Source organism: Alternaria infectoria (assembly GCF_024043175.1).
Source record: "Alternaria infectoria strain BMP 0036 chromosome Unknown scaffold_17, whole genome shotgun sequence".
Classification (NCBI taxonomy): Eukaryota; Fungi; Ascomycota; class Dothideomycetes; order Pleosporales; family Pleosporaceae; genus Alternaria; species Alternaria infectoria.
In genome coordinates, this window is record NW_026250706.1 from 474,314 (window position 1) to 485,962 (window position 11,649).

General features: G+C 51.8%; 4 protein-coding genes across 4 annotated transcripts; 2 read left to right on the forward strand and 2 right to left on the reverse strand.

Moving 5' to 3' along the window:
• Positions 1-632: 632 nt before the first annotated feature.
• On the forward strand, positions 633-1,471 carry J4E92_008583 (uncharacterized protein; the record flags this gene model as incomplete). The annotated part of the gene is made up of 2 exons (XM_051499934.1): positions 633-752; positions 806-1,471. The coding sequence occupies 2 exons, from the start codon at positions 633-635 to the stop codon at positions 1,469-1,471; spliced, it is 786 nt and encodes a 261-aa protein (XP_051349947.1).
• A 1,346-nt stretch (positions 1,472-2,817) lies between these two features.
• J4E92_008584 (uncharacterized protein) lies at positions 2,818-4,587 on the forward strand (the record flags this gene model as incomplete). The annotated part of the gene is made up of 4 exons (XM_051499935.1): positions 2,818-2,909; positions 2,958-3,027; positions 3,077-4,258; positions 4,312-4,587. The coding sequence occupies 4 exons, from the start codon at positions 2,818-2,820 to the stop codon at positions 4,585-4,587; spliced, it is 1,620 nt and encodes a 539-aa protein (XP_051349948.1).
• Positions 4,588-5,281: 694 nt separating this feature from the next.
• J4E92_008585 (uncharacterized protein) lies at positions 5,282-6,391 on the reverse strand (the record flags this gene model as incomplete). The annotated part of the gene is made up of 1 exon (XM_051499936.1): positions 5,282-6,391. The coding sequence occupies one exon, from the start codon at positions 6,389-6,391 to the stop codon at positions 5,282-5,284; it is 1,110 nt and encodes a 369-aa protein (XP_051349949.1).
• A 3,356-nt stretch (positions 6,392-9,747) lies between these two features.
• Positions 9,748-10,876, reverse strand: J4E92_008586 (uncharacterized protein; the record flags this gene model as incomplete). Its single annotated transcript, XM_051499937.1, has 3 exons — positions 9,748-10,109; positions 10,161-10,711; positions 10,773-10,876. The coding sequence occupies 3 exons, from the start codon at positions 10,874-10,876 to the stop codon at positions 9,748-9,750; spliced, it is 1,017 nt and encodes a 338-aa protein (XP_051349950.1).
• Between the last annotated feature and the right edge of the window lie 773 nt (positions 10,877-11,649).

Below are 11,649 nucleotides of genomic sequence, written 5' to 3' on the forward strand. Positions count from 1 at the left end.
GGGCGGGAAATGGCCATGTAAAACTCTACAGCTGTTGGGATGATGACTACGCCCATACTGTATCGACAAGTCGAATCTCCGTCGAGCCTAAATCAACATCCTCGGCCTACACCAACCTCTCTTCGACAGGACACCTGGACCCGAATCTTGCTGGAGCATTGGAGCGCGTATCAAACTATTCCCCTCGTTGCATAGGCTGGAGACAGATTACCTACAAGTACATGATGCTCTCGTCGCGGAGCTAACGACTTGCTGTACTTTCATATTCAATACATAATTCATACCCTTCACATGACCTCTTTCATCGTACGCCAAAGATCATTTTGCTTCCGCGATAACCATGTAACATCTGCTACAAAGTCTTCACAAATGCTTGCTACAGGCTGCACAGTCTCCTCCGAAGCTTATCGGCACTCGTGAGATTTATCGGTAGTAACGAACCGATGACGTATGGTCTTATCCACTCTGTTTACGATAACGTAGCAATTTAGAGTACAGTTCGCCACATCAAATTTATCGACTCATCATTTCTTATGTCACTAGATATGTGGGTGCATCGGTGTGCTATAAGATCTGATGGAAAGCTCACACTCCAGCTTCCTCTACAGACCACGTCTTGAGAAGTTGCCATCATGTCTGCTCCATCGAACCCAACAACGTTTCCTCTACAGGGTAAAGTCGCCATCGTCACAGGCGCTTCGCGAGGGATTGGGGCTGGCTTGGCGTTAGAGCTGGCGCGAAGGGGAGCAAAGGTCAGTCCAACGACTTCGAACCAAGTCAATCAAGACACTCATATGTGGAGTAGGTCACTCTCGTCTACACATCGCCAAAGAGTGGAGAGCTAGCGGAAGAGGTTGCATCGAAGATCGAATCACTTGGCAATGGTAGCGCATCGAGAATTGTTCAGGCGGACCTTAGACAACTCGATGCGCTTGAAAAGATTGTGTCAGCGACCAGGGAGGCGTTCGGTGACAAGATCGACATCTTGATCAACAACGCTGGTGTTTTGATGAACAGATCCATCACGGAGACAACAGCAGAAGACTACGCCGCCATATTCGACGTCAACGTTCGCGCGCCTCTTCTGCTGACCAAAGCAGTTGTTCCACATCTACGAGCACCAGGCCGCATCATAAACATGTCGTCCATAGGCGCCCGACTAGGTTTCGCGAACCTAACTCTCTACACCGCATCCAAGGCAGCGATAGAAGGCGTAACTCGGAGTCTGGCACAAGAGCTAGGCGCTGCAGGACACACCGTCAACGCGGTTGCACCTGGCCCCACCGAATCAGAGATGCTGGACGATGTGCCAAAGGACATCGTAGAGGCCCAGTTGAAGCAAACTGCTGTTGAGAACAGGGTAGGGACTGTGGACGACATCGCGAGAATCGTGGCCTGGCTTTGTGGCGACGACGCGAAATGGGTTTCGGGTCAGGCGATATCCGCATCTGGTGGTTTCCTGAAGCTGTAGTGGATTCTGTCATTGTTTTAGCACCAAAGCTTCTTGTTTGATATGGAAGCGTCAGGTGGAGCTCGGCCACGGTGTTTTGGTTCCAAGACCGGAGATGTTTGGACGGGAATAGATCGGATTTAGCAGCTACGCACCGTTCAAACATGCAGCTATGCAGAATACCACCGACCGAGTACGATTTCCGATCAGAAGTCGATGACGCCACAGCCTTTGGATCGTCGACATGTGAAGAACTGTGCGTGTATGCAGAGCGATCGTCATATGGGAGCAGTCGAATAAATTGCAATCATGAGACTGGACGTGACCGGTCGTGGAACCCATCCCAAGCTTCAGCCAAGGCGTGCGAACACCAAGCGCATCCGCCCCTTACAGCTGTCACTTTCAGCCATGCCGCGAGAGCATCGTGTACCATCGAAGCTTGTAACCAGGTCCACATGGCAAGGCGGTCGAAAGTCGGAGCATGGCGATGGAGTCAAGGCCACCATCGGCAGTTGAGGCTCAACCCACCGACTACCTAGGCAGGGGCGAGGTGCCCAGGGAGGCGCCCCATTCTAACGCACTAGGTTTTAGCCTCCCACGTCCCAAACACCTCTCAAACGCCTCGCTCTGCCATTTCGCATGCCGAAGACTAAAGCGCATGGCCATTCATGTTTCAGGACTTCATCTTGGCATGCGTCTAGCCCTAGCCACGCCATTTCGCGTCCCTAATTGGTCATGATCCCGTTGCGATACGCGCTGGTAGACGGCGGAGCTTGCTGTGTCGCAGCTCGCAGTGCAAAGCCATGGAAGATGGTTCGACTTCTGCTACCGTTTCGCTCTTTGGGCCCTGGATTGCTCATCTTCCAAGCCATCCGACGAACTGATACCCTTGATCCACTTCGCTAATGGCAGAGCGGACCTGACTTGTCCTGCCCCCCGTCGTAGCCGCTTTTCTCTCTGTTCGCCGCCTTGCAACGTTGCTTATAGGCTTTTGTTTCCCCTACTCACCCCAAGACTCGACCGATTTCATGCCGGTGCCTCTTTAGCCGGGTGACTGAACGCCTCTTCCTGTACCTTTTCTCTTCTTTTGTGCGGGCACTTTTAGTAAGTCAATCCATTCTTTCACGTGGCTTCCTGTACCATGGAGTCGTCGTCCCTGGTGGCTTTGATCTAACCTTTGTACAGATTACTTAGACACTCTTTGAACTCATTGCTACTTCGGCCACATTCAGCAGGTCTGAAGATCATCGGCATCCACAACACGCACTCAATCGCTGCTACGTTCGCTTCTTCTGTCAACTATGTCGTACACCACCAGTCTCACAGGTCGTGAGCGGTCACGATGGCCGCCGCTGACGCGCATGCTCATGTCCGGAGAGATGTCGGACCAAAAGGCGCGAGAGTTGACCCGGAAAGAGAAATTCGATGTGTGGATGGTCAATGAGGGTTACCGAAGATTGTACGTTACACTACACCGCATGTGAAGAGCCTCAACTAACGTATATAGTTTTGTTTTTACATTTGCAATATTGCACGTCATGGTCTTCGTCTTTGGTATGATGAACTACGGGCTAAAGGTATGATTGGATAGCTCAGATCACGACGAATACCGCTCACACGTCCTAGGACAACTCCATTGGTTCAAGACAAACCTTTGGTCTGACCTTCCCCATTGCTCGTTCAGCCGCTCTCGTATTGCACGTCGACGTTGCCTTCATCCTTTTCCCGGTATGCAGGAACTTAATCTCCATGGCTCGTCGTACGCCGTTGAACGACGTTATTCCTTTCGACAAGAACATCACCTTCCACAAGCTGGTCGCCTGGTCTATCGTCTTCTTCTCGTGGGTCCACACTATCGCCCATTGGAACAACCTTGCCAAGTTTTCGGCTTCCAATAACCTGGGATTCATGGGCTTTATCCTTGCCAACCTTGCAACTGGACCTGGATGGAGTGGTTACGTTATGCTGACTGCGCTCATGGCGATCGCTGTCACGGCTGCGGAGAAGGCTCGTCGCGCCAACTTCGAACGTTTCTGGTACATGCACCATCTGTTCATCGTCTTCTTCATCTTCTGGTCCATTCACGGAGCCTTCTGCATGATTCAGCCCGACTTTGCGCCCTTCTGCGACGGTATCGGTGTCTTCTGGGAGTACTGGATGTATGGTGGATTTGCGTACCTGGCCGAGCGAATCGCCCGTGAAGTACGAGGACGACACAAGACGTATATCTCCAAGGTCATCCAGCACCCCAGCAACGTTTGCGAAGTTCAGATCAAGAAGGAGCACACCAAGACCCGCGCTGGGCAGTACATCTTCTTGTGCTGCCCTGAGATTTCCATCTGGCAATACCATCCCTTCACGCTTACCAGCGCACCCGAGGAAGACTACATCTCTGTCCACATTCGTATGGTCGGTAACTTCACCAAGGCCTTCGGTCAGGCGCTTGGCTGCAACACAGACAAGAAGCCAGCTGGCGAGAAGGGTGAGAAGGGCGGGTCCAGCGAGGAGATTGCCCTACGTCAAATTCTTCCACGTGTCTACATTGACGGTCCTTTCGGTTCGGCCTCTGAGGATGTGTTCAAGTTCGAAGTCGCCGTCCTCTGCGGTGCCGGTATCGGTGTCACTCCTTTCGCGTCCATTCTTAAGAGTATCTGGTACCGCATGAACTACCCTCAAGGATCCCGTACGAGACTGAGGAAGGTGTACTTCTTCTGGATCTGCAGAGATTTCGGATCGTTCGAATGGTTCAGATCGCTGCTGCTGGCCATCGAGGCGCAAGATATCGATGATCACATCGAGATCCACACTGTAAGTTTGATGTCCACCTCCGGTTCTTGACGGTCTACTAACTTTCTTCACAGTACCTCACAGCAAAGATCAAGGCAGACGACGCGACAAACATCATGATCAACGACGCAAACGCAGAGCAAGACGCCATCACCGGTCTCCGCGCACCCACGAACTTCGGTCGCCCCAACTGGGACATGATCTTCAAGTCCATTCGCAAGATTCACTCACCCGCCGAAGCCGGTGTCTTCTTCTGTGGACCCAAGGGTCTTGGTTCCACGCTCCACGTCAAGTGCAACATGTATTCTGAGCCAGGCTTCAGTTACGTGTGGGGCAAAGAGAACTTTTAGACGCAGTCGGGGAGATTACGATAAGGAACGCGGAGAATAAGATGAGAAGTATACCATTTGCTATATTGAGCGAATTGTCACTTATTACATGGTTGTATATAATTCGCTCCTCTTTTTGGTTGTTGTTGGTTAATCTTGAAAGCTGCAAGCGGCTAAAGACACACGTTCAACGTCTACGATATCCCATAGAATTCTTAATGATGCAATTCGAATACCAAATGTCCGCACCCACAACATCCCATGCCGATCTACCTGTCCAGACTTGCCAATCTCATGATCAGCCTAATTAACCTGGCTCCCTCAGATTTCAGGCAGCCGTTGATCCCAAGTACCAGCATCACGCCACTGTCGTTCATGCGTCCAAGCCACTCAAACACTCCGAAACCCTGCGTGCCGCATCGCGAGATGAACCGCTCCTCGCCACGGGTAACGGCAATGCTCGGACTCCGCGGGATCTACGCTTGTTACCGAGCGATGGGGTTGGGTGGTCCTTGTCAGGACGCGGTGGCCATGGGTGGGCCGCGGACAGTGTGACGCAAACTCGGGAGAGGAGACGGTGGTCAAGCTTTTGGTGTCTCGGGAGCCAAGAGCTTGGTGTTGGAGCATGTGAATGATTACAAATATGATGATCGATGGAGGGTGAACACTATAGTTTGCTTACGATGAATTGGTCATCGTGATACTTTGGTGTGTTCTACATTCCTTTTTTCCATCCCTTCAATAACCAATCGTTGATCTCTACCAATCCTTCTATCTCCCTCACTCCGGGCTTGATGCCCTCGCCGACACTGGTATCATGGGCTCCAATGACCCACACATTGTCTTTCCGCGAATATTCTCTCGTGCGCAACATTGTATCCACTGCCTGTTCTGGGTCGGCGTGCATGCCTGACTTCGCATATGGTGGTCTCGCAGTGCGCTTGGGCTCTTTGAGAACGTCAAGGTGGTGGTAACAGTCACCAGCCAGCAGCACAAACGTACTCTCTTTGTCATTCGAGCTCGATGTTGTTCGCACTAGCATCATTTGATGACCCGGAGAATGTCCTGGCGCGTCCACGATGTATGCTGAGCCGTCACCGAAGACGTCATATGCGCGATCAAATGCACCGAGACCCATCCATTCGGGCTTCTTTAGATCGACAGCTGCATACTTTCCTTTTATCATGCCTTCCATGACCTGACCTGCCCTCTTATCTCCTGCATCTCTCAAGGCATCGTCCGGTACATAGCTCTCCACAATCTTTCTGCTACCATCAACCGGCAACGTCTCGCTAAGCGTAGGAGCCTTCTCATCGACCGGATAACCCGGTCTCGCGTAGGTACAGCAGGTCGGTCCAACCCACAACTCCGCCTCTTCAAATCCAGCTTTGGTTCCATCGCCAACATGATCAAAGTGCATGTGCGAGAAGATAACGGCCTTGACTTTCTCGGGCTGTTGATCAGGTGATCCATGCTCTTGCAGTATCTCGGCTGGAGACTTCGGTTCGCACTTGAAGTTTGGTAGAGCGCCTTCGACGAGAAGAGGCGGAAGGTTCTCCAGATCTTTTCGCATGCCTAGGTCGAAAATGTACTTATTCCCGGTGGCTGTGTGCTCGATGAGAAACACGTAGTCTGGAGCATAGAACGACTTTCGTTTTCCATTCTCGTCTTTAGAGTCGTTCGGGTCTTGCGGCTTGTCCGGACCGGGAAGCAAGACCATGTCTGTAGGAATGTGGATGCCGCCGGCCTGAATGAGGTGGACTTTGCATGTTGCGGTGGATGACGGTATGGAATACCATGGTGATTGATTCGATAACTCGGACATGATTGTGCTAGATACAAATTACTATTGGGATGGGAGTGTGCTGTTGAAATGGGTACGTTCAAACAGACTGTGTAGTTACTGACCTTAGTATGACATGCCCTTGTATCGATGACGTCAATCACATCCATTTCCACTATTGTACCGTGTATTGCGTACAAGCCCGCTCAGGCTCCAGCTGAAGATTGAGGGTGGCAAGCTATAGCGTATGTTTCGTAAAGCATGCATGCAAAAGTATCCTGCTTCGTTGCTGCTCTCGAGATCATGTCGGCGCCGGCGCACACATCCATCTTGTGATGAGGTTTGAATCAAACTCGCGTGAGCGCCGACTTGTCTTGCTCTTCGAAAGATTGTATCGTCTTGTATGCCGAAACTTTTACACCTAGGCATTCCCCTCACAGAGTAACAGAAGTGCGACCTTGGGAGGATGTGGAAGGGCCTCTTGCCGAATGCGGACTAAAATGACGCGCTAGCGACGCGAGCAATCAGGCGCGTCTACCAGCTCCTTCTCATCTTCCCTCAGCACTTTTCCTCTCACCTCATCTCGCAACGCAACGCAAGCGATCACGGCAGCAAGTCCCTCGAGGTCATCCGAGGCATACGAATCCACTCGGTGGAAGTTGATCACTCACACTAATCATGACTAACCCATCTACGTTACCTGACCCGGATCCGCAAAGGTACCAACGAGTGCTGGAACATCTCGCCAACGTTCGTGCTCATGGCTTTCCTCAAGCACCCGTACTAACACCGGCGCTACGATTCTGGGATGTTGGTGCCTCACATTGGTTACCTTCTCATCCCCCAGCTCAACCGCAACCCACAGCGGAACCTGAGCAAGGAACTCATTATCCTCAGGCAATCCCATTTCAACAACTCACTCTCGAAGGTCTAAATAATGATGTCCTTGCCATCGTCATTGATTTCATTTGCGAGGAACAGACACCTGAGACCAAGTACCGGAGACCTAGACACGCAGTGCCAAAGACGAAATTCGACTACCGCACGAAAGGAAGCTCCCTATTCTGCGTATCGCTCGTGAGTAAGAGGATGCGGGCAATTGCTATGCCCATTTTGTTCACGCACGTTTTCCGTTATGCGTCCTCGTTGGGAGATCTCAATCGGCGATTGAGAGACATAGAGGGCAACCCGCTTATCCCATCACTCCCCCTGGTTCTACCGGCTATCAAGTACGTACGGAACTGAGCAGTGCGGACTGCAAGTACATTTTCAACCAGTATACTAATGTGAAGCACGAAGGACCTGTGACATCGTCGCGACGTCAGAACGCAAGAACACATTCTGCAGGACTCGTCTTCCCAGAACACTTGCCAAGATGCATTCTCTCGCCGAGTTGTCTATCACGCATCGAAAGGATGTCGACATATCCGGTCTCAAAGCCACGTTCCAACGAGACCCACTTCTACTCTCTAGCATTGTTCGTCTGCGTATTCTGTCACATGGCAGTTGGGCTTTCCTCGTGGAGGCTTGTCCCAATGTCGAAATACTAGCTCTAGAGTACAACCTCGACCACGATGATCTGATGCTTGCGGCCGGGGCTTCAAAGAACCTGAAGCATTTCGAAATCTGCCGCGACACGTGGCGCAAGAAGGATGTGCAACGCCTGCACCAGTTTTTGCCGGAGATCGAGAGTCTAGCCTTACGAGGCAGCCTCGGCCAAGAAAAACTCAGTGTAAGCGCGAGCGCGACAGGCACCGTTCCTCTTCGTACATTTCGATACTTACTGGGCTACAGACCTTTGCTAAAACGTTCGGCTTATTCTCAAAGCTGACCGATGTCGCTATTACTGCCACACAACAAATCACTGACGCAGATCTGGAAGACCAATTTTCTGACGACGGGTCAGGATGTGGCAGCATCTTTGCAGAGATGGCGTGGGAACATGAGCTTGACGAAAAGCAACACTTTGTCGCTATGAAGTTCTTCGAACATTGCTCTGCACTCGAAAAGTTGACCATAGTACAAACTGGCTGCGTCACTCCATGGCACCCCACACGTGGAAGCGAAGGAGTTCTTGAGACCGTCCACTCTGCCCGGGATGACTACGAAACGTGGCAGACATACGATGATGAAGGGTTCCCCACGCCGTTCACTTTCCCTCGGCAAGCCAACATTTGCGACGAAAGCTTCGATCCTCCTAGTTATGGGGACGAGAGCCGCGAAGCTCTTGATTACAGGGTGATTGGACTTCCTCCCTACAGTTTAGATACCTCTAACAAATATCAGGTGAAAGAGAGAAGGAGATACAGGGCTATCATGCAAGAGGCTTACGACCTGGACTTGTGGGAAGGAGCCACTAGGATGTACTTATAGCTTACGTGCCGTCGCGTACACCGGCATACTTAGGTATGTCATTACTCGGCAGCCCCTTGGTAGATACCTATCAACCCGCACAGAGATACTTGTAGATTACATAACACTACGATGCGCGTGGCTACCCCTACCTTTATATCAATGTAATTAATAGCTTTTTCACTACCCTCAATCGTCTCACTCCATCTTCCCCTACAAGACTGTGCACTTTCTCTTCGCCTTACACTCATCACACTCGCCGCCCTCCTCCTCTTGATATACCACCTCCAAGTTCTCCAAAAGGTCCGGGCATCGCGCACCTCTACGATTAGAATCCTGGCACCCATTCAACGTAGTGTCCTCATGTGTTGGCCACTATTTCGAAGTCAGTGTATGTCTTGTATGCATTTCGTATGCCTCAGATCTTACCTCAGCGTATGGGTCTGATTGATTAGCATCCTCTTTGGCACTTGGGCGTTGGCGGCCTGGTTTGTGGATGGGAGAAACATGGCCGCATGCGTACTTGGTAGGTCGGAGGTAGCACATCTGTATTTACTATGGGGTTGTAGATGGTTTGCAGTGTGTGGTAGGTGTAAAGTGTTAGAGCTATGGCGATATCAATGGGTTGTGAGTCAAATGTACGTGATCAGTGTGCCTAATTGTTGATGGACCTGAGAAGTGAGAAGCGCTAGAATGAAGACCGGTGTGATATAGTGGCACATTAGCGGAGGATTAGCGTGGCGTTCTAGTTAAGGTTTTCTTTGCGTGAATGGACATTGTTGCTCGGATCTCTTCACAGCCTCCGCACGGCACCTCCGCTAGCGTGGCCGCGACTATGGTCATGACACATCACCAGCACAGTGTACACAATGGTAGAAATTCAAGAATGCTTACAAGACAGACTATGTGTATAACCGCAGTAACAATCAATGCCAAACGCCAGATTGAAATCAACACAACGCTCGGCCAGTCCGCCTCCGTAACCAAGTATAAAGTCGAATATATACACTTGAGATGAAGGTAAGGATATGCCAGCAAGCCAAGGCCTATTTGGCCAGTATCGGCGCTGCCTTACCGGCCTTTTCTGCCGCAATGTTCGCCAGCTTCTGTAGCTTCTCGGCGCGTACTTGGCGGAAGTATCGGAAGAGCAAGATGAAGGAGAGCTCGATGCGCTCCTTGGTCATCATGAGGAAACCCTGGACGAGCAGACCCTTGAGAATCTGGGGTCCAATGCCCTTAAATAGCGCCGCCGGGCCTTCGTGTTGTATGATGTACTGCATAACTTCGGTGAAGGACTTGAAAGGCTTTCCGTTCCTGGCTGGTGGAGGTTTCGATTGAAGACCGACTTTCGCAACGATGAGAGGCTGGGTTGCAATTGTGGCAAGCGTCTTGGACATGGCTCCGATGACTGGCAGATGTTAGTAGCTTTCCTTGACTTAGGGTAGTGGCCATGACTTACGGAACGCCTCGAGAGGCTTCAGCGTCTTCTTTCCTGGGTACATGACTTCCCGTAATCGCTGGTACGCTCCGTATGTGATTGATGGGTTGATGACGAGCACCAGACTCGCCCTAAGTCCTCGCCAAAGCCCCGTCCAGCCGTCATCGCCGTTGACCACGTCCATAGCCGTAGCGATCATGCCCTTGCGCTCCGCCTTACTCATGGTCTGTTGCCTCGTCGTTACGACTGCGACCGGGATTGTGAAAAGCTGGGCGAGCGCTCCCGCAAGCGCTCCAAGGGAGAGTTCGACCGGCGTGCTCGGTGACGTTTGAAGCGTGCGGTTCGCCATGTAGAGGCTGCGTACAACGGTATACCAGTAGAAATAGGCGAAGTTGGTCGATGCTACGCCGAGCAGAGAGCCTCCTATGCCGGCGTATAGTCCAGAAAGACCCTCCTGCGCAAAGACCTTCTGTAACGCGTCGATGGCGCCATCGTAGTGTTCGTGGTCGGCGGGTTTGGGGTCGTTGGACGTAGGCGAGCGCTTAACCTGGACCTGTAGTCGCGTCTTGATCCTGAGATCGTGTTAGTATCTTTTCCTGCTGCCCAAGAAGGCTCGGGGTATTTGCGACGTACAAATCTAGGGGATAGACAAGGGTGTTTGCGATGACGGCACCAGCGGCGCCCGCGACAGCATTACCCCATGGTGGCAGAGTTTCTACCTTTGACTGACCGGCCATGGTGGTGGTCGAGTACAGTTGCTAAGGCTTGGCGAAGTGTTGCGACTGCGAAGTGTGTGACGGGCGGAGGAGGGTATGGTGTGGAATCAGCGATTAATTCGGACTATCTCATCATGACAGCAATAATCTGAAGATTGGAGATAGCAGCATCGGAAGTTAGAAAAAGCGGGCAGGGGACGTTCATGGTGCCCGCAACGCGATAGCGCTGTCGCATGCATGGCTGACCTCTCCCGAGGTCCTAGAGGCCGAGGTTCAGGTTCGGATGACGACACACCCTGCTCCCTTGGACCTTCCTTCACCGCAGCCGCTGTCGATCACTTCGGTGAAAGTGAGCAAGCCGTGCCTGGCTGAATATGCCTCTCACGTGGAAGGAGACGTCTAGATTCGTCACTTATGCGCTGAAACTGGCTGTTCCTGCTGCAACTGGCAGTCGCGACGGCCGTTTGGCAGGAACGTGCGTCGCGCTAAGAGTCCGCCCCAGATCACAACATCACAACACCAAAGCACCATCACAGCTTCTTAGTGCGCCTTTGACTCCACTCACCCATAGTCAGTCGCATCGCTATGGCACAACGCAAGTAGCTTCGTCATCGCTGCTAGTATTGGTCAAATTTCTCTTACCGTGTCCTGTCTCAAGCCATTTACGATGGCTGACCGGGCCACCGAGATTGAGGCTTACAAGGCGGCCGCAAGCGTATGTGATACAGACAACTAACTTCTCGCTGCAACATCAAGTCCCGCGTTGTAGCTCCGACTAATCAAGCTACCAGGAC